The sequence below is a fragment of the Drosophila innubila genome (genome assembly GCF_004354385.1).
Source record: "Drosophila innubila isolate TH190305 chromosome 3L unlocalized genomic scaffold, UK_Dinn_1.0 0_D_3L, whole genome shotgun sequence".
NCBI classification, from domain to species: Eukaryota; Metazoa; Arthropoda; class Insecta; order Diptera; family Drosophilidae; genus Drosophila; species Drosophila innubila.
In genome coordinates this window covers 11,693,190-11,715,838 of record NW_022995376.1, presented here as the reverse complement: position 1 = coordinate 11,715,838, position 22,649 = coordinate 11,693,190, and the positions used below count along the sequence as shown (strand labels likewise).

At 37.6% G+C, this 22,649-nt stretch overlaps 1 protein-coding gene across 2 annotated transcripts; it reads left to right on the top strand.

The window, feature by feature from the left end:
• Positions 1–2,006: 2,006 nt before the first annotated feature.
• On the top strand, positions 2,007–21,550 carry LOC117788421 (zinc finger MIZ domain-containing protein 2). 2 transcript variants are annotated; one of them, XM_034627185.1, is made up of 11 exons: positions 2,007–2,768; positions 14,433–15,090; positions 15,336–15,497; positions 17,088–17,803; positions 17,870–17,988; positions 18,054–18,186; positions 18,648–18,861; positions 18,929–19,743; positions 19,817–19,940; positions 20,753–21,163; positions 21,244–21,550. In XM_034627185.1, exons 2-11 carry the CDS (start codon positions 14,446–14,448, stop codon positions 21,373–21,375), a joined length of 3,471 nt encoding a protein of 1,156 aa, XP_034483076.1. In that variant the 5' UTR covers positions 2,007–2,768; positions 14,433–14,445; the 3' UTR covers positions 21,376–21,550. The 2 variants fall into 2 exon arrangements, with proteins under 2 accessions (XP_034483076.1, XP_034483075.1); XM_034627184.1 differs by having other exon boundaries at positions 2,016–2,380.
• The last annotated feature ends 1,099 nt before the right edge of the window (positions 21,551–22,649 follow it).

Below are 22,649 nucleotides of genomic sequence, written 5' to 3'. Positions count from 1 at the left end.
TGTGCAGCTGCTGTTACTCTCTGTGTATGCCTGTGTGTATTTGTGCGAGAAGTGTAGTAAATACACTACTACATTTTTCTGTGCTAATTGAGTGATAAATTGGGAGTGGATTTTGGGCATGACTCGACTTTGCCGAGAGCACGAAGTGAGCGTGAGCGCGTGAAATGAGAGCATACATGTATGACAGACAGAGAAAGAGAAACAGTGTGAGAGAGAGAGAGAGCGTGCGTATGTGTGTGTGTGTGTCGAGTGCTGTGTGCGGCAATTGATATGCTCAGATTAAATTGTTAAATGTTTTTTATTCGGGTAATTAAAGTATTTCAATTTTGCGGCCACTCGACGAAAGCATACACGGATTGAATGAGTATGTGTGTGTGTGTGTGTGTGTGTGTGTATGTGTGTGTGAGTGAATAGGAGCTTATGGATTGTTTATTTATTTATTTATTTATGCAGTGTTAAATTAGATAATTTGTTGTCTTATTAATTTGTATTAAATCAAACAAAGACGAAACAATTTATTGAATATATTTTAAGGTATTTTGCATACCCGTAAATTGTTGAAGTATAATGTCAACGTTTAAGAAACAATTAATTTGCATTTTAATAACACTCAATTTGCATATCGAGAAAAAAAAACCTGGCCAAATTGCGCCCCTGGCTGCCGTAAATCATTCAAATATCAACCACAAATCACAACAATTAAGACAAATGTGCTGAAAAATCTACTTAACGCTACCCACACACAGATACAAACACACACACACGCACACACATGCATGTGTGAGCGAGGCCCATTAAACGCTTTCAAAACAAACCCAATAAATGTCAGCTGAAAAAGGTAGTAGTAGTAGATTCTACTACTCTTTACGCTTGTACGCTAAACGTAGCAAAATGCATGCACGCAAAGAAGTCAAACAAATTGACATACGTATAATTATTATTTTACTTAAGTGCTCGCGCGTCGTCGCCCCTTAACAGTCAAATGAATACCAAACACAGCGACCTGAAATAAATCAAGCGCGCGAGCGAGCAGGCAAACCAAACAGTGTGAGAGAGAGAGAGAGAGAGCGAACGAGGGAGAGGGAGTGATAGGAAGAGAGAGCGTGAACTCAAGAGAGCCGTCAACTGTACCACGCGCGTATGCTCGCAGACGACTCGCTCTCACTCTCTTGCTCTGACTGAGTATGCGACTGTGTGTACGTATGTGTGTGTGTGTGTGGGTGCGAAGGTAGCGCCGCCATCGCAGCAGCAGCAGAGGCAGCAACAACAGCGACAGCGACAGCAGCAGCAGCAGCAGCAGCGGCCATCGCAGTCGACAGTTTCCCGTTCAGTCAGTTTCGAGTCGTGCCACGGTCAGCGTTGCCAGCCAGCTTCAGTTCCTTTCTGGCTGCCGTCGAATGTTGTCGTCGTTCGGTTGAAATACGCGCCCGAGACACAGCGAATCAACAAATCAAAGAGAAGCATTCAATTAAACGCGGCACACGCAAAACGTTCAAAGAGATCACGTCGAAATTTCAAATTTGTTGGAGTTTTTACAAATTATCATTTTTCATTCAAATGATTTTTTTCAACAAAAGTGAGAACAACAAGAAAAAGAATAATAGTTAATTGAATTTATTGAATTAACAATTCAAACAGTGTAGTATTTGCAAGTGTATTAATTATAATTAATATATATAAACAAATTACAGTTCAAGTGACATTTCGAACAAAGTGAACCAACAAAAACAAACAAGCAAATAAAAATAAACAACACAACAAACAAAGCACATTTTATGGATTAAGTGCTATAAAAAGTTCCTGTTGCAAATCAGCAAAACAAACAACAACAACAAATCTACAGTAGCAACAACAACAACTTGGATTACTACAACAACAGTATTATAACAAAAACAAACAAATAGCACAACAACAACAGCAACAACGAAAACAAAACAACAAGTGAAACAGTTTAAAAAATATTAAACATATTTAAAAAAGTGCAAAAAATTATAAAGTAATTTTGCTAGCAACCAAAAAGAAACAACAAATTGGAAAAACTTGTGCAAATAGAAAAAAATTATAAACAAAACAGACACAAGAAATGTGAAAGCGTAACAAAAAACAACAAAAGTGAAAGAAAAAGTGCACAAAAAATACAAAAAACAAAGTTGAAATAAACTTTGGCAAAATGTCGCTGAACCTTTGAGCAAAAGCAACAGAAACAAAACAAAATAAAACAGAAACAAAAGTGACACTCGATAAACAAAACAAACAAACACACAACAACACACAGTGGACAGTGTGTGTTAGATGCCCATGTATTTGTTGATGCCATGCAATTGATTGTTGACAAAATTCCCATGTATTCCAAACAAACAACGAAGCGCAATTCCAAAAAGTAAGTTCCATTTATTCCCCCCCCTCCACCCACAACAAAAAAAAACAACAACAACAAGCAAAAGTGAAAGAAATAAACAACAAATGTTTGATAAAAATGTAATTTAATTACAATTAATTAAAAAGAGAAAAGATAAAAGATTCTGAAGAAGCAAGTGAAAAGTGACTGCAAATAAACAGAACATAAAAGCAAACAGAAAGAGAGAGAACTACAACAAACAGTTTCTGATAAGGCGGCAACAACAACAACAACAACAACAACCACAAACAACAACAACCACAACAGCTGCTGCTGCCTCTGCCTCTTCTTCTTCACGCACCTGTCCCAAAAGCAACAACAACAAATCGCAGATCAGCTACAACAATTCGCACAATAAATCAAAACTTAGGTAAAATATCTAAAAATAAATTCCATTTAAAACAACAAAATAAAAATAGAAAAAACAACAATTTTTAAATAAAAATGCCAAAACAAAACAAAAGAATTTTTTACTGTACTCTTTTAATTAAAACAAAAAATTATTAAAATAAATTATTAACAGAAAATATCAACAATGGCAATTTGTAATATTTCTTTATACATACATATATAGAAAATCATTTAATTGTTGTGCTTTGAAAGGAATGTGCTTTTGTTTTTAGATATTTTATGTAAATTTTTGTAATATTATGCTTTGTTTGTTGTAGTCACAATAATCATAACAATTATATTAAAATAGTAAATAGCAATGTAAATTGATAACAACAATTTATAAACATATACATAATTAAAAAATTCCAAAAATTTAAATTATATTTTTTTGGGGGCACTTAAAATTATTTATCTTGAAAAGTGCAACAAAGTGTATTATTGAGAAATTTCTAGAATTAAGCTATAAATGAAATAAATATTAATTTTAGGTGTGCTTCATATTCTAGTATTTGTTGAGAGCTGGAACATTCTCGATATAAAATACTCCGAAGCAATTTAAGAAACTTTTTTATCTATCTAAAAAAAATAATCTAGAAATTACTAAGTCAATCTGTACATAATTAATAATAACATATTAAAAATTAATCTTATTTAATTATGTAAATATATGTGATAATAACCACATTTTTATTACATAAAAAAATATTCTTAGATTGGGGTAAATAATTTTAATTGCTCTAAAACTTTATTATCAATAGTTATTAATTGTATGTTTCTTTACACTGCTTAAATTTGTTAAGCTGCCCTCGTAAACACATCCTCGCATCAGCTGTGACAACCGTTACGCCTCGCTCTTCCACAGTTCCTCTCTCACTCAGTCGCTTTGCCCTCTCGCTCTCAGGCTCACGCACAGCTGACCCATAATTGACTCACAAACACATAGATACAAACATACACTCTCACACACACAGACTCACCTCAATGTTTGCACGTACGCCACAAGAAATAGAAATAGAAGGAGATGGAAATGGAGATGGAAACGGAGAAGGAGAAGGAGGGAGGAGGCAAGGAGAGCGTTGCTCTTCATCAGCCTAAGAAAACATTTGAGTGCAACACAATTTGTTGCGACTTTTTCTTCTTCTTCTTCGACCTACTGCTGTTGCTTTGTTGTTGTTGTTGTTGTTGCTGGGGTTTTCCATTGAACTATTTTCGTAGAACGAAGGCGCACAAGATAGAAAGAATGAAAGAAAATTTTCCCAACAACACAAGCCAGCGATACATTGTCAGTTCGTCAGTTTGTCGGTATTTTTCAGTTCGCCCAAATTCTTGAGTATCTTTTGTAAAGCAGGCAAAGTGGGGAGGGGAGAACGTCAAAAAATAGAGGGTCTTAGTTTTATGCCGAAGAAAAGGTCAAACTAAACCGAAACCAAAAACGAACGAAGCATTACAAACTCGTCCCGTCTCATCTGGGACTGGGTCTGAGTCGGGGTCTGTCTCAGTCTCTTGTTCGTTTTCTTATACTTCTTCTTTTTTTGCCTACCTACGCCTTTCTCTCTGTCTTCGTTCGATTTGCCGTTTTTCTCACATGCCACGCATATTTTTCCCTCCACAACAATGAAACCAAACACGGAGTTTGGCTTGTAATTCATCAAAGGGCTGGAAAATGCCGGCACAGGTATAAAAACCTTAACCCATCTAAGGCTACAGGTAGTCAAAAGTGCCCTCAGCTCAATTCACTAGAATAATACAGAAAGTATCTTAAAGATACATGCAGAATGTTTGCTAAAACTCTTCCATGCACTTGAAAAATAAGCGCAAAAAATAAATGTGACGCAAAAAAACCTCGTTGAACAATTAACACCCTGCACACACCCTCTGATAGCACACGCTTGTGAAAAAATATAAACACAGCGAAAAGCGAAGAAAAAATGCTGAAAATATAAGTAAATATCGAAAACTATGCGACACATCAATCAACCACCAAGGCAACCAAATCACAACCCATCACAAAAAGCCAACGAGCAACCACCAGAAAGAAGTAGCCAAAAAGGACGACAAAGTAGCCGTTTTTACCTCCCCGAAGGACTTCCTGTTCTCGGTCCGCCTTTGGCAATTTTCACACGGGAAATAAAAATGCGATACAATAAGTAAATAGCAGAAAAACAAAACCTAAACGCGGAAAACCATTTGCAAATCGCAAAAAGCAAAAATAAAATATATAAACAACAGCGAACAACCCCCCTGAGAATAGATGGAATAACGCTAGGTGCAACCAGACAGACTGAGAGCGAGAGAGCGAGAGAGAGACTCTGTCATTCTCTCATTAACCCCGAAGAAACAAACATTCATAGCATTTATTGCTTTATCGAGTCCACATGCACTTATAAAAATGCCTCTAATAAGTGCAGCCCAATATTAATAAACCCATCAGGATAACCGTCCCGGGGGCTGAACGGATCAACCCTCATTGTGACCATAACAATATATACAACAATCTGCAGTTACACGTGTAAAATAAACCACCCCGTTTCATTTGTGGGCCTACTTTTAACCCCCTTGTGAGTGAAGGTCAGCGCTTGTCTCGCATATCTAATTGCAATTTAGATTTGATTAGGCATTAATGGGTTAGGAATCTGACTTTTGACTTGTGATCTTCCAAAGAGGTGTTTATCAACACTTGTGCGCACCGATTGCATTTACCAACACACGGAATTGTCCTCAAAACACCTTGAAGAAGTCACATGATAAAAACTCCCCATCCAAAAAAAAAAAAAGCAAAACGAAACGAAACGAAAAAATACGTTTAACGACCCAATTAAAAGGCAACCAGCATTTGATATCAGCTCGAGCAACGAAGAACTAACACATTCGCATAGATATAGTAAAATATATGCTTAAAACGGAAAAACAGACCCAAAAAAATAATACAAAAAAAAGTCTGAAACACAAGCCGAAGTACAACAAATATAAATAGAATCCAAAGTTGTCAGACCCATAGATAGCACTCACAGTTCCAGTTTCTCTAGTCTAAACAGAAATCAAAGGTAACCAAAATCTTATCAGTTCCAATGACAACAACAAATTATGGAGCAAAGTGTTGTTTTGTCAACTGACAGACAATTCTACACAATCGACAAAACAATGGAAATTTGTAGAGCTCCAAACTCTCTCTTCTTCTTCTTCGTTCATTTTCTCTCTCTTGTATTTGGTGAGGTATGCAGAATTGTCGAGTTATCGCATCGCTTATCGCTGCGTTCTTCTTTAAGAGGCATGATATACCCAATATCTGACAAACTGTTCTCCCGTTCTTCAATATGGCTAAATGCCGAATACCGTAGAATACCGTTTACCGATTACCGATTACAAATAACGATTGGCGAATGTTTGTGGAGATTGTCAAGCGTTTTTTTGTGAATGGAACTTGCTTGAGTATAGCAAATATTTATGGTATTGCGATTACATTGTGAAACGAGTGCAGAAATGAATGAACAAAATTGTGCTGAGAACTGGAAAAACTTGTAACTATATATGAATTAAATGAAAGTACTTAGCGGTTACGATAACATTCAAACAATCTGAAGGGTTAAAGGTCATAAGAAAATAACTGTAATGATATCTACAATATCTAATCACAAATTAGCAGCTGTTGTAGTTTCTGGATTGAAAAACACCTTTCTAAAAACGATTTTGATTTAAATTCGAAATCGCTTCATATACAATTTAGAACAAAAATGAAAAATACAAATTTAAATTACCAATTAAAAATCATGTACAGGTATAAAAAAAATTTATGAAGTTCCAACAAGGGTTAAAGATTGCAAATTAATAAAAAAAAAATCAGAAAATCATTGTAGAAAATCAATTGGCGCCGCTCTTTGCGATTCTCAAAGATGTTTAGTTTTTCCTCATTCCACAGATTTATTAACTTTGTGGTTATGTTGAGCAATTTGAAGATTTTGAATTTATGGTACAATTTTTTATACAAGCTGCTTTTTGTGAACAATTTCTTAAACAATTTTTTGGGCTTGTTTTGTTTGTTGTTTAGCTGTACTTCAGTCCGCATTTTTTGTTGCTTCAAACTGGTTTTCAAGTACGACGCTAGCAGCGACGCGACGCGACGTCAGCGTCAACGTCGGCAGCGACTTCGACGACAACGTCGATTTATGCGTTGAGTTTTTCGTCGTTTTATTTGCGCTGTTGCAATTTTCGCTTTGTTTTATTTTAAAAATGTGATTTATGTATATTGTTTATGTGCTTTTGTTGTTGTTGTTGGCTGTGTGCAAAATACTTGAGCAAAAATTATTGCAGCTTCTTTTTTCGTTGTTATGGTTGTTGTTGTTGCTGTCGCTTGACAGTCAGCCTTCGATTTATTTTTAATGTTTATGTGTCTCTAATTGTTTATGATTTTTGCGCTGACTTTTGTTCAACTGAAACTCGCCTTTCAAGCGCTGGCATTTTGGCGATTTGGCGATGGACGGTTGTGTTTAATTGGCGATTAGATAAAAATACAACACTAACGACAACGACAACCAAACTCTGATGACGCTAACGAATTATCCAATTCGTTTAGAATAATTTTGTATATGCCACAAGGTTTTACAACAACAACAACTGTGAGCTGGCATAAATTTTGTTTCACCAAAACTGACAGATAAGATAGGCAAGCGACAACGACAACGACAGAAACAACAACAACAACAGCGAAAACGACAACCACGTAAGGTGCGCAAAACTGTCGCTGATTGATAGTTACAGTGACTAGAGAGGGAGAGTCAGATAGAGAGAGAGAGAGAGAGGGAGAGGGACAGACAGCCTGAAACTGGAACTACTGCACAGCCATTGCGAGCAACGTTGTTTGTTGTTGTCGGTTGTTGCTGTTGTTGTTGATTAGCGCGTGTTACAAGTCAGCGTTGCTTTTTATCGCTGCACGAGCAGACAACGACAGCGACAGCCATCAAAACCATTTGGGGTTACATCACAAGGACAGCAGTAGATACAACAACAACAACAACAACAACACTGACTAACAACAACAACATCAAACCAAATGAAATGCAATTACAAAGTTGTGAAATGCACTACACATTTTATTTATGCGTTGAACTCTGTAATATGAAGCAGTTACATACACACACAAAATACATATATACCCATAAACTATATGACATATGAGCTACAGTGAAATCTACCAAAGACAAACAGTGGCTACAAAATTTTAAAAAAGAAAGCAACTCCTTAACTGTAAAGCAATAAATTTAAATTATTTAATAACAAAACAATAAAAACTATATTTTAAATATTTTTAAATAGCTTTCATTCAAATTTTTGTTTCCATATGAAATCTAAAAATTTTTGACGCCCAGAAGTATGCTATATTTATTAACAATTTGGATAAACTTGCTAAATTTATATGATATAAAATTGTAAATTACAAATTTAAGACGATCAATATCAATTTTATTAAACTTTAAAATATTTATTTTCTTGGTCTAAATTAAATCTTGTAGAAATAAAATATATAAATAATAATAAATATTTAAATTATAATTTATAATTGTGTATATTCATATATCTTAAATATGCTACGTCAAGTGTGCTCTACTGTGCCATATATCGCCCATACACACATATATAATGCTCATAAAATCGCACACATTTCAGCATGCTAATTAGTGCCATTAGACACACACACATACAATGCTCACAGCACACACAGACGCGCAGAGTGTGCAAATAAAATGCTGCTCATGTTGCGTATACGCAATGTGTGCGGTCAACGACAAAACGTTTTGTATGCGCTTGTTGTTGTCAAAGTTGTTGTTGTTATAGCTATTGTTTTAGTTGTTGTTGTTGCTGTTGTTGTTGTCGTTGCTGTCTGCAATTACAGGTGCCGAAAATGCGCCTAACAAATTTCAGCAGCCGTCGCATAAAAACCCCATTTAAATATTGCTCATACCACATGTGGTACGTTGGGGCAAATCGAACAATGGCAACAGGCAAAACAAACTTTTATGCAATCTACCTGTCCCACCCCCTTTCCCCTCTCACGCTCTTTCTCTCTCGCTCTCCCTGCTCTTCCTCATAGCGCAACCGTTACACCGCAAAACCGGCAAAACATTTATAAAAATGAATTTAAAATCGACAGGAAAATGCAACTGAGAGAAATTTCAGACAATATTTTACATAACGGGCCGAGGGGGAAACATTGGATGGTGGGGGTTGGATTGGGTATATATGAATTTTGTTTTTGTTGCTATTTTGTTGCATTGGATTTTTAATCAAAAATTGTGTGTTGTTTTTTTTTTACTTTTATTTTGGTTTTTGCCATTCGATTTTTATACAGTTGCCACTCAGCGTTGCGCCCTCTTCTCCCCTCTCTCTCCCTCTCTTTTCATTTCTGATACTCTTTTGCTGTGCAACTCATTCTCTTAGGTTAAATAAAACCCACATGGGGTATGCAGTGGCTTTTTCGAGGGTTGTTGCTGTTGTTGCGGTGGTTGCTTTCAACTCGAATCGCTTCGAGTCGAGTCTATTATGCTGATTTATTTTTATTTTTATTGCAATTTATGATGAACCGTTCTTTTTGCGTGTGTGTGTGTGTGCGAGTCCATTGGCAAATAAATCACAAGACGATATTTACTACGCCTTTAACTGAAGAAACTTTATACGAATAGAAATGCAAATCCGAATATTTAACACAGCAGGCGATTGGGCGCCAAGTAATTCTGTCAAAATGAAACCATAAAAGGCAGCAAAAAGAGTGTAATTCTTACAGTTAGCAAGAGGGGGATATATAGAGGGGATAGCGGGTGTCCTGTAACTTGAGGCGCCGTCTAGTTTTATGGCATCGCTGCTGGCGTCAAGCTGTGTTTTTTTCCTGCCCCAAAGTTTTGCGTTTAGCTCTAAGGAGAAAAAAGTGAAGCATACCTGCAGGCGCCAAGAACAGATGGAGAAAGAAAGAGAGACATGTGAAAATTACAAAAAAAAATTTAAAGCGACCCTTTTTTTTTATTCCAACAACATATGCTTAAAAGAAACTAAGAAAAAATGATCAAAATGCAATTCGAAAGCGGCAAAACGAAGAGAAAATTATAAAGATGAACTGAAATTGGTATGGGAGAAGACAGGAAAAGAGAATGGAAATGGAAATGAAAATGGTGTGATGTGAATTGTGGTGCGTTGTGGTGCATTGGGTATCGCTGGCGGCGGTTCAGCATTAAACACCCTTGAAAACAACTGTCAAACGCATTTCGAGAGGGTATCGAATGCAGCAGCAGCAACGTCACACAATGAAACGTTGACGATGATGACGAGCGGCCGAGTACCGAGTAGCAGCTGCATAGGGGTGGGGGGTAGAAGGAGCAGGGGGTGGGTTATGAAATACAGAAAGCAGAAACAAGAGGAAACTCGCACTGACGACTGTCGTTCAACATTTTCAGATGTTATTGGTTTTACACCAAATTCTGGACATGCTATGCATGTATAAGTGTCTGTGTGTGTGCGTGTGTGTGAGTGTGTGTGTGTGTGTGTGTGTGTGGGGCTTTTGTAATTGCCTCACAGTTCTGATGGCATTCAGTCAGTCTCTCTTCTCGTTTTTTCACTCTTCTCTCTGTATTCTGTCTGCATATCGCATGCCTGTCATGTTTTACGAGTTTATGCAATTTTGGGAAATATTTCGCATACGCAACGTTAGCCAACAAACTGCCTCCAATAACTATAAGCTACAACAACAACAACAACAACAGCAAAAACTGTATAAATCAACTCAGTGCATTGATGTCAATACCCATAAAGCAAATTTTCCCGTTCCCCCTCGCGAGTTCCGCTTGTTCCAAGCACGTGTCTGACAATTTTTTACACTTTTCTACTGTTTTTTTCCTCTCTCTCTCTTTCTCTCTGATTTTTTTTTTTTTTTGCTTTACACGCGCCAACAAATGGCATCTATAAAAAGCGCACGGCAACTATTACAATAACAACAGCGACAACAACAACAATAAGATAAATAAAAAAACAACTTTTGCACTTATTTTTCATTCTTTATTTTTTTTTAATATTTTTTTATATTTTATTTGTGTGTTGTTTTTGTTTGCCGCAGACATTTCCCAATCACGAGCTCTGGCCAGACACAATGCATATACATACATATATTGTATTGTGCAATATTTTATAAGCCCAGTTTCATCCTCTCTACTTTTCCCCCTCGTTGTCTAACACTCTACCCACTAATTTAGCTACAACCCCAAACCCTAAAAATAGCATATAAAAAACACATATTTCATTTCGTCTGCTGACATAATCAACCCTCTAAAGCAGCTTAGAAAATTATGAAAAAAAAAAAGAAAATTTGAAATAGAAAACAATAAAAAAAAAATTACAATTTTATAGCATAAAAAAATATATTAAAAACAGACTAGAAATTAATTTCAAGATTGTAATTGCGTCTTGAGAAACGCTTTAAAAACACGCAACGTTTTTAGTATTGTATAAGTAGGCAATACCCTCCCCTTTGCCACCGCTTTGCCCTTTCCCTGTGCATCATCCGACAAATAACACGGAAATCTTTTTAAGCGCCAAATGAGCAAGAGAGAGAAAACAACTGTTATTTTATGACCATTGCAAATTGAAGTGCGCGCAATTTACAATTAACAGGTAGAGACTGATCGAGAGAGGGAGAGGTAGGCAGGGGGAGAATGGGAGGTGAGAAGAGGAAGAACAGGGCGTCAGATCAGCAGCTGCTGCGATCTTGCACTGATTTTTTCGTGCGCAAATTTTACAGTATTGTCTTTTATCTAATCAATATAGAAATTTATATCTAATCAGCGCACAGCAACAACAATAAACAAAGCGCAACAATAACAATAACAACAACAACATCAACTGTACACACACAAACATATGTATGTATGTATGTATGTATGTAAATAAAATACCTATTCTCTCGCTCTCACAATGCAAATTGTTAGTCACATAATGAGGCTGAACGAAACGAAACGAGACGACAACTTGACGATTATATGACGATTGTATGACGATGGCGTTTCCCTTCCCTTCACTCCCCCTTGTCATGCTAGACATGCCTGCACCGCGCTCTCTTCTAGCTCTTTCTCTTTTCCACAAACGCGTTGAACAATTTGTTTGTTTACTGTTCATTTTTTTTAACGCTACATTTATTTGTTGCTGCTTTTTTTTTTATTTTATCGCGCATACACCTTGCACTCTTTGCGATCTATCTCGCCCTATCTCTCTCGCTCTCACTCTCTCTCTCTTTCTCTTGTGCAGTCTGAAGGTTATGCTATTTAAAAGTCAGCACATTAACAGGAAGTTGCTCATAACTGTAACTACGCTAGATAATAACTAAACATTGCAAGATCTTAGTATGCAAAACAAAATGAATTGATATGTATATTTGAATAGATAGATTTGAAAAAAAAAATATACAGTTAGTGAAGTAAATGTTTTGACAATATCATACATTATGTATTTATTTTTAAGAACTTTTATTTTGTTTCCTTTTTTAGCATTTTTGGCTATGGCTCTTAGAAAAGATTAAACAAGAAATAACTATTTTTTAAAATAAAAACAAAACAAATATTTATATTTTTTATTTTGTCAAAAAACTTTCTTCACTTACTGTATACAATTTAAAAAAAGGAGAAATCAAAAATATACGAATTATATTTAATATTATTATCAATTTAATAATTTAAATAACCTTCAAAATATTTCAAAACTAGCTCTAGCAATCAATGTAGTAGTGATCTACAATTGAATCATGTCAAACGATAGTTGGGACTTCCCCTCGTTTGTCCGCTCTCTTTGTCAGCCTTGTGGCATGCTACACTAAAGTGTTGCTCATTATCACTCCTGTCCAGTTGCTCTGACCTGCTGACCTGCATTCAGAGCGCCTTGTGCTCTCCCCTCTCTCGCCGCAAAGCACCCGCTCTCTCTCTCTCTCTCTCTGTCTTTGTATTACTTTTTCGCCGCACTCAACTCGAGCGATTAGTTGGATTCGCCGGCTGTGGACTCAATGCTAATTTATCGTCACAGCGACAATCACAGGTTCACTTGAATACCTGTCCCACCTTCCCTCCCCCTCTCTCTAATATTACAAACATTTCCCCTCTCGCCCGCTCTAGCTCTCTTCTTTTTTTTCGTCTAGTTGTTGTTGCCGGCAACGCTCGTCATGCGATTATCAGCCAATCGCTTAGTGTGCTATTTATTTACATTTGCCATTTTGTTGTTGTCGTTGTATGTGTGTGTGTGCGTGTGTGTGTTCCTTATTTTTTTCTGTATTTGCGTTTGTTGTGCGGCGCTGTTTTTTGTAGATGCGCAATTATTGTGAGCGTGTTACTTTATATTTCTGTATTGTTTTCTCTTTATTTATTTTTTTCCTTTATTTTTATGTTTTTTTTTCGTACTTTTCCAATTCGCATTGCGTTTTGTGTTTGTGTTCTCGTCGTCGCTTCATATGCTGACATGCTATTGTTGTTATTGTTGTTGTCGGGGACTAGCAAATATGCTTAATTATTTTTACCTTAAAAGTAGCTCCATCAAAACGCGAATGTGAAAACAATTTCAATGGAACTGCGAGACGAGTGACGAGACTTTGTTTATACCTTAAAGAGACGGGTGGTATAGGGTGTAGAACGAGGTGGAGAGGGGGAGGGGGAGGGGGAAAGCCCTGAGCCCATTTGACATTTTAGGCCTTTAAATGTCAAAAGAGAAGTAGAGAAGAGCGACAAGTGAAGCTAACAAAATGCAATACGAATAAAAAAAGACACACAAAACAACAACAGCAACTTCATGATGATGTTGTTGCTGTTTACTGATAATGATGACGAGAGCATCGTGAGCATAAAGCTGACATCATCACCACAAAACTGTCCCCATTATAAACGAGTTGACAATTGCAAATCGCGAAGATTATCCATTGAAAAACATAAAGAAACATTTAGAAACAATCTCAATGTGGCACACAATCATCAACAGCTGACTCACAGAATCCAATGAAATCTTTCAAGTTATTTTTAAAAAATTATAGTGAATGTGAATTTGAGTTTTAGGTACTTGGAATTGTATGCAATGTGCAATGCGATTAAATGAGTATAATTCGTTTTTCTTTTTACAAAATTCTCAGACTGTTCAAATGAAAGAATTTATCTTAAATTATCCAAAGAATTTTATGTATAGTATTTTATCAAATATAAATGTTATCTCTTAAAACAAAAGATATTCAAATTTATCTCAATTTCAGCAAATTAAATATAAGGGTATTATTTTCTTTTTATTCCATCATTTAAACACCTGTTGGCCAACTTTAAGTTTGTTTCCTCAACTGCCTCTTGCTTTATCTGTCTCTCTCTCTCTCTCTCTCTCTGTTGACAGCTTTCATTTTGGTTTGACTCTCAAAATTGGAAAGCTTCATTAGAAAACTGTAAAACAAAATTACTTTCGCGTTAGAAACTCGCATAGTTTTGCAAGCTGAGAGCTGTTTAGAACGAACATAGATACTCTATTATTTATATATAGTGTATATACATATATTACAAGGAACAATGCCCGATCCATGGCTAAGGATCATTCAAATGCCATTGCCATCCACTAATCCGAGCTATTATTATTTTGTCTATGATTATTACAGAAAAAATGATGAAATGAACCAGCAGGCGGGCTCCTCAAGGGCGCCAGCCACAGGGGGCCAAATCTCACCACCAGGTGGCAGCAGCAACACCAGCAGCAGCAGCAGTATTGTCGATGCACAGCAGCAACAGCTTCAGCAACAGCAACAACAACAGCAGCAGCAGCAGCAACAACAGTACTATAATCAACAGCAGCAACAACAATACCAACAACAACAACGCGAAAGTTTTTTGGCTTATCAGCAACAACAGCAGCAGCAGCAGCAACAGCAACAACAACAGCAGCAGCATCAACAACACCAACAGCAACATCAACATCAGCAGCAACAGCAACAACAACAACGCTCTGTGGGCGGAGGCAACTTTATGCTAGGCAATGAGCTCGGAGTCGGAGGCGACAGCCTGCGAAGTTTGAACAACACCTTCGGTCCGAACTCGGAGTTCACATCACTCGGGGGCAGCAACTCGGCCAGTTCACTTGGTGGCATCAACACCTCGAGCAGCCAGAGCGTGCAGGCACAAAGCAGCGGAGTTGGTGGTGCTGGAGGTGGTACTGCTGGCGGTTATCCTAATATGGTTGCAGTCAGCCAACAGCAGCAACATCAACACCAGCAGCAACAACACATGTCCAATATGGATGCCATGGGAGGTTACAGTCAGGTAGGAATCGTAGACAGTAAAAATAAAAAAAGATACATCAAAATTTTAATATATTTTACACAAATTTGTTAAATAAAAATTTTAATTTTATTTTTAACTCGTAACTTACAAGTTCAGACCAAAAAATTTGAGTTTAAATTAATTTTAATGATAAAAGTTTATAAATTTAATAATTTATATTTAAAAAAAATGATATCATTAAGTTCTGTGATATTAACAATCCCTTGAAATTTCATCAATTGCAGATGGGCGGTGGCATGCATCCTGTTGCCAATGGCGGCATGATGGGCAATGGCAATGGCCAATACATGAACGGAGGCGCCCAAGGCGGCTATAATGGCGGCCAAGGGGGCATGGGCATGGCCGGCATGGGCTACGGCAATGCGGCTGCACAAAGGCATCATCAGGTGAGTAAACATCGATGACTTCATTCCCATGATTGCAGCTGCAGCTGCAGAAGCTGAAGCTGAAGTCTCTGTCCCAGTCTCTGTCTCAATCTGTGTCTCAGTCTCTGTCTCAGTCTCTGTCCCAGTCTCTGTCTCAGTCTCTGCTTCAACTTATGGACAGCTGTTGACAATTCTCGTCATCCCGTCATTTCAAATTGAAAATGAAAATCGAACTCGATATTGAAATTAAAATTCAAATTGACTTGGCATTTTTGATGTATGACAAATACACGCCAAGAGCTATCAAAATATAAACCAAAAGCGCAGTTACACTTCAATGATTATCATATGATTACTTAGGAGGGGATTTATAAGCAAGATAAAAAGATACCCCTCTAAATATGTGGAAAAAATTACGTATACTTATATTATAAATGTTATCAAAATTTTTTAAGAATTGATTATATTATAATAGATACAATTAGTTTTATTTATATTTAATTACACTTTTACAAAATTATATTTACATTTTAAGTTTCATTTTATTTAATTTCTGATATCATAAATGTCATAATATTTCTAATATCAAATTATTTTCTAATTCTTTAGGGTCAATTTCGAAACTTCATTTTAAAAAACTCTCTTTAAGTCCTAGAATAGATCATTTAGTAAAATATCGTCATCATATCATCCTTATATACTTACTTACAAGTCCAAAAGTCAGATCAGCTTATTTAGCTATAACTATCACAGTTTAACGAGCTGCATAACATTTGTCGTAAAACCCTCCGTATATAGACGGTATATGGACAAGGTCAACCGAGAATATAGCATGCATAATACGTTCTCTCTAGGGAGGGTGACTGCTTAGAGGGTGGCTGGTAGGGGGGTGAACGAACCAATTACGAAAGATGCAACTACTTATCGAACGACAGGTAAATCTCTCGTCGGTTTTTTTTTATGGCACGTTTCGGTTTTGTTCGGTTGAGTTTAGTTGGGTTCGGTTGTGTTGGGTTTTTGGTCTCGGATGTCGGATGTTGGATGTCGAATGTCGAATGCCGTGTGTTTGCTGCGCAGTTGACGGCAAAGCGGCTTTCGATGCGCTTTCAATAACAAATTTAATTGTTTGCATGATGTGTGCAAAGTGCAGTCAACGAGTGTGCGAGCTGCGAGTGGAGCTGCATCTGGAGGGGGGAGGGGGGGGAGGCAGGAGCGAGGGGATGGTAGAGAAGTTAGACTAATTACCGCCAAGCAGCTGTGTGACATGAAAATAGCAAAAGTGTTAAGCAATTAGCGAGCACAATTGGAGGAGCATCAGAAGCTTTCCATTTCTGGTTTTTCTATTGGAATTGTTTGAGAATTCAGCTGTAATCCTATACAGAAATTAACTCATAACAATTCTGTATTCTGTCCAACTCTGAGTTTATAATAGAATTTAAATGAATTACTTTGGCAGACGGCTTTTTATCCTTGTTTATTTTTATGAAATTGTTAGACAATCCTCGTCATTTCCTTCTATCCTTCTCTTGCCCTTCTTGAGTCTGTTTCTGAACTCATCAGACAATATTCTTTAACTAATCTGTATCCTTTTTTTTCTAACTCCACTTTCAGATGTCGCCCATGAACCAAATGCAGAACATGTCCATGGGAACATGTCCTGGTGGCGGCATGCCCGGCGGCATGCAAATGGGCGCCATGAATCCCATGGCCAAGATGCAGGGCATGGCCAATGGAGGTTACTCGCAGCAGCAGCCGCCTTCACAGCAGCAGCGTCGCATGGCGCCGTATCCACATCCACAGATGCACATGGCACAGAAGCGAGCCGGCGCTGGCGCTGGCGTTGGCGGCATGTATCCCAATCCTGCCCAGCAGCAGCAGCAGCCGCCTCAGATGTATGGTGGCCAACAGATGCATCCTGGTGCTGGAGCCGGAGCCGGTGTACCATTGCCTATGCAGGCGGGCGCTGGCAATGGCTATGGGCGTGGCGGTCCAATGGGCGGAGCTGGAGGAGCAGGTGGCGCTGGCGCCTACGGACGCATATCGGCACCCAATGGTGGACCAGTGATGAGTCCTGGTGGCGGCATGATGCCCATGGGCGGTGCTGGCATGGTGCCCGGTCCCGGTTGCATGGGACAGCAACGTTTTGTGCCACAGGCGGGAGGAGCTGGCGTTGGCTATGGTGCAGGATCTGGAGCGCATCAGGCGCAGTTCTATCCCGGCGGCAATGGCGGCGGCATGGGCGTGGGCGTGGCCGCTGGTCAAGGCGGCATGTGCCCGGCTGGACCGGGCGCCGTTGGCAGCACTGGCAATCCCTACCAGAATCAAGGGTAAGTTGAAGAATTCGCTAATAATCTGTGATGCAGCTGCTCATTTTGGGAATATCTACTTGACAGTTTCCAGCAAAACTATCAGCACAGTCCAGTTCCTGGCAATCCAACGCCTCCGCTGACGCCGGCCTGCAGTGTTCCCTATGTCAGCCCCAATCCGGACATCAAGCCGCCAATGGACAGCAGTAAGTGGCATCTTAGCAAAGTGTAAATGCATTTTAATTTAACTAAATTTTCTCTTCATTTGCAGGCGAAGAGATGAGACTGACATTCCCGGTGCGAGATGGCATCATATTGCCACCGTTCCGCCTGCTGCACAATCTCTCGGTGAGCAACCATGTGTTCCATCTCAAGCAGAATGTCTACAACACGCTCATGTGCCGGTAAGTCTATTTATTATATTTAATTTGTATTATTAAAGAGTCAAAAACTGATTTGCCATAATAAGTGTATCAATATTAATGATACGCCCTGTTAGACAATTCCGTAAACTCTTTTAAAGAAATGACAATTGCAGGGTATCTCAAAGAATTATTAATTTTTTTATAATAATAAAATTTTAACATGATTTTTAAATACAAAATTTTAATTTTTTTTGTTAATTAATAAATGTTTAATTCGAATAAAAAAAATTGAAAATTTCTTGATTTATAAAAGTGCATTAAAAGCTAAAATCCTGTAAAATAAAATAGAAATTGGTCTTTAAATAGTCTTGCATGTATTTTTGACTGGAAAGGGAACCTTCTAGATAATCAGAGATTTGACGATAATAATTTTAATTAACTTTAGGAAAGTTATGCCCTGTCACTTATTTTAATTGATTTGTTTATTTGTATATTTGCAGCACCGATCTGGAGTTGCAGCTGAAATGCTTCCATCAGGACGATCGCCAGATGAACACAAACTGGCCACACACCGTCACCGTCTCCGCCAATGCCACGCCGCTGACCATCGAGCGGTCCGAGAAGAACAGCACGGCGTTGCGTCCGCTTTATTTGAAGTCCGTTTGCCAACCAGGACGCAATACGCTGCAGCTGACCGCCAGTTCCTGTTGTTGTGTAAGTACACAGTTGAATTTCTCTAGAGGATTACTGATTTTTAATGAATTTATTCTATCGTCTTTAGTCCCATTTGTTTGTGCTGCAACTTGTGCATCGGCCATCGGTGCGTCAGGTGTTGCAGACGTTGCACAAACGGAATCTGTTGCCACTGGAGCATAGCGTGCAGAAGATCAAGCGTAATCTGAGCCTGCCCAGCGTTGGAGCCGATGGTGTGGCCAGCGTTGGCAGCCCGGATGCAGCGCAGCAATGCGCTAAGATCTCATTGAAGTGTCCCATAACCAAGTCTCGAATACGCCTCCCGGCACGTGGACACGAGTGCAAGCATGTGCAATGCTTCGATCTGGAGGCATATCTCATGATCAACAGCGAACGTGGCTCGTGGCGTTGTCCCGAGTGCAGCAAGTCGGCCATCACAGATACCCTGGAAATTGATCAATATATCTGGGCTATACTCAACACGCTGAGCACCTCCGATGTCGATGAGGTGATCATTGATTCATCAGCCAATTGGCGTGCCCTGCAGCACAATGGTGGCATGCCCAATGCCCCACAATCGGGTGCACCACCCACTGGCCAAGCGCCACCGAGTGGCAATGCCAATGGCAGCAACAACAACAGCGGCAGCAACGTTAACGGCAGCAACAATGGCAACAGCAACACAAGTGTTGGCAACGGTTTGCCAGCCATCAAACAGGAATTGTTACCTGCCATCAAGCAGGAGTTGTGCGATGACATTGCCAAGGTCATGTCGCCGGGCTCCACACAGCTGCCCACCTGGGACAACTCGCAAGCGATGAGTCCCTACAACATGCACGACATGAATTCCATTGCCAACGGCAACATGATGGGCAACAACAATGCAGCCAACGGTGCACAGCTGTAAGTAATCTCTATAGCCATCTTTAATCTATAAACAGCTTCTCTAATCCTCCCTCTCCTGCTTCTCCTGCAGTGGCAATCGCAGCAGCTATGACAGCTTCAGTGGCAGCCACGGCGATGGCAATAACTTGGCCAATAGCGATGCCGTCAACTCTCTGGATCAGCTCAATGCCATGGAGAAATCGCTCAGCGATCAGGTAAGCATTAATAACAATTCTATACACATTACTCTTCCAAGTATTAGACATCTTATTTTTAATAATCATTTTAATTAATAATTTTCTCTTACTAATCCAAATAAGTCTTTTTTGGGTTTTGCCGAATTCCTACATATGTGGAATCAATTTAAACGCTACAATACTAAGTAGTCATAAATATTTTTAATTAACATTTTTTCTGATCATTGCTAAAGAAATGTCTGTTGACGTTAAGGAAATAAAATTCATAATATAAATAAATAGTCCTTCTCTCGGATCTATATTTTCAAACATATTAGCTTCTATTAATTTAATAAACTAGTTTTATATTAGTTTTTTTTTAACTATGGTGTCGAGGGAACTTAGCTGATGTTAACTTACTTAATTGATAATACAATTAGAATACATACAAAATATATATTTGAAACATAATAAAAGAAATACATTCATCTCTCTTCCTCTTATAAGTTCTTATTCAATTTTAAATAATTTATCAAAGTTACTTACTAAATAATTATTCATTAGAAAATTAAACTTTGTTGTTATAATTAACGGTGGTAACAATTTAAGTTAAAGTTAGCTGAAATAAAATACAGTAAATAAAAAAAATACATACAAAATAAAATGCATCTATCTAACTCTTTTACTCTCAGGTTCTTATCTAGATATATTTTTTTCTGATAGATTCAACCTTTTTTATGAATTTTTGTATGTAACAATAATCTCTCGTATCGACTTTACTTGTAGTTAACTAAATACAAAGTAAATTATTAAATAATTAATGAATATATTTTTCTCTTTCTCTATTTTAGATGCCACACACGCCGCACACACCTGGAGCGGCCAGCCATCCCATGACGCCCGGTGGACCGCCCAGTGTCAGCTCCTCGCACAATGAGCCCATCAGCGGCGGCACTCCTAACGCCAGCAACAACAACAACAGCAACGGAAGCGGCAACAACAACAGCACTGGACACAATTCACCACAAACGCCGGGCACGCCCAGCCGCAGTCTGGGTAGCAGCACCAGCATGTCCAATGCGGACCAGCAGCAGCAGCAACAGCAGCAACAACAATCCCAGCAGCAATCGCAGCAGGAGCAACTGCTCAACTCCCTCATGAGCAGCCAGACGCAGTTGAAGTTTGAGAATGATTTGAGCGCGGAACTGCAGAATTTTGATCCTTCCGCTGCAGGACTCGATAACAACGGGCATGATCTGAATGTAAGTAGCGAGTGGAGCTAACTAGCGAGTTATTACAACGAGTACCAAACAAAACTAACCTAAAATTCTTTCATTTATAGCTGCTGCAGGATATGGATCCAATGGAAATCTTGTCGTACCTGGATCCGCAGACGGATTTGAATACACCGCCATCGAGCGGCAGCAGCAATAACAATGCCAATGACGATCTCTTGGCCACGTTATTCGATTAAGCCACACTTGGACAGCGTTGAGAAATGAGATATTCCTTAAACAAAATGAGAACGAAAAAGAAAAATTAAAAAAACAAAAAAGAAAATATGGCATTAAACCATAATTGTAAATAGTATTATTAATTTTAATGAATTGTGAACTATAGCGAGTTGCGTACTTCAAAAAAAAAAAAAACATTTTCGTTTCCTCACACACACACGCATACACACACATACACACACACACAAACAAACATACACACAACAACACAAAATCGAAGCAGCAAGTGCAAAATTTGAATTTGCAGTGTTGAAAAACAATGAAATGTGATTTAAAAATTAATTAATTAAATTAATTGGCATTTAATTTAAACAAAAAAAAATCAAGAAAAACAAAATAACAACAAACAGTCATTATACCATATAAACAACAATTCAGTTGAGAGCATTATTAAAAAAAATGAAAATATTAAGAAAAATTCCTTCAATGAAATTTACGAATTTAAATGTGTAATTTTCGATGGCCCCATAAAAATTAAAGTGTTCTGTATAATTTTTCTAATTTTTCGTAAATGAAAATAAAAAATTAATCAATTGTTTTCAATGGAGCCGAAAAAGTTCTGCAAACATTTAACTAACATTTGAATATGTGAAATGTTTTTTGTTTATTGTACAAAGTATTAAGAAAAATATGAAGAAAAGAAAAACAACAACGCAGCAAAACATTACATAAAAGTTAAAGAAATAAAATACAACAACAATTAAAAGGGAAGCATGAGCAAACAAAAACAAAAACGAAAAATCCCTACAATTTTATTACATTTATAAAATGAAAACACTTACATTTTAATTGTTGCATAATTTTAATTATTTTTTAAAGCCTATAAAATTAGTTGATTTAGCGCAGTAAACTAAAACAAAGGAAGAAAAGATGAAAAGAAGAATCGTAATGAAGAAATATTAAGGGAAAGTTTAAACAATTAAGTGTAAAAAAATTGTACTTGTATTTTAAGAAGCAAACAAACTATTAAAAATTTAAATCAAATTTAACGCTAGAACTAAAATAAAATAAAGTAAAATAATATAAAATTGTATATATCGATATGTATGTTATATGCGGCAACAACAAAACACACAAATACAAAAAAAAAAAAAAACAAAAACAAAAAAGAAAAATAATTAATTAATACATATAAATAAAAAAATACATATATAAAGAAGTATTGTTTAAAAACAATTTGGGTTTCTTTTATTTTTTCAATTAACACTTAGGTTTTTAATTTCCCTGTTGATTA

Excerpts from the sequence above, each read along its gene's own strand:
- LOC117788421 (XM_034627184.1), top strand. The coding sequence starts at position 2,316 with ATGCAATTGATTGTTGACAAAATTCCCATGTATTCCAAACAAACAACG. Across the intron at positions 17,804-17,869 it reads AATCCCTACCAGAATCAAGG|TTTCCAGCAAAACTATCAGC; the intron begins GTAAGTTGAAGA and ends TCTACTTGACAG. Across the intron at positions 21,164-21,243 it reads ACAACGGGCATGATCTGAAT|CTGCTGCAGGATATGGATCC; the intron begins GTAAGTAGCGAG and ends TTTCATTTATAG.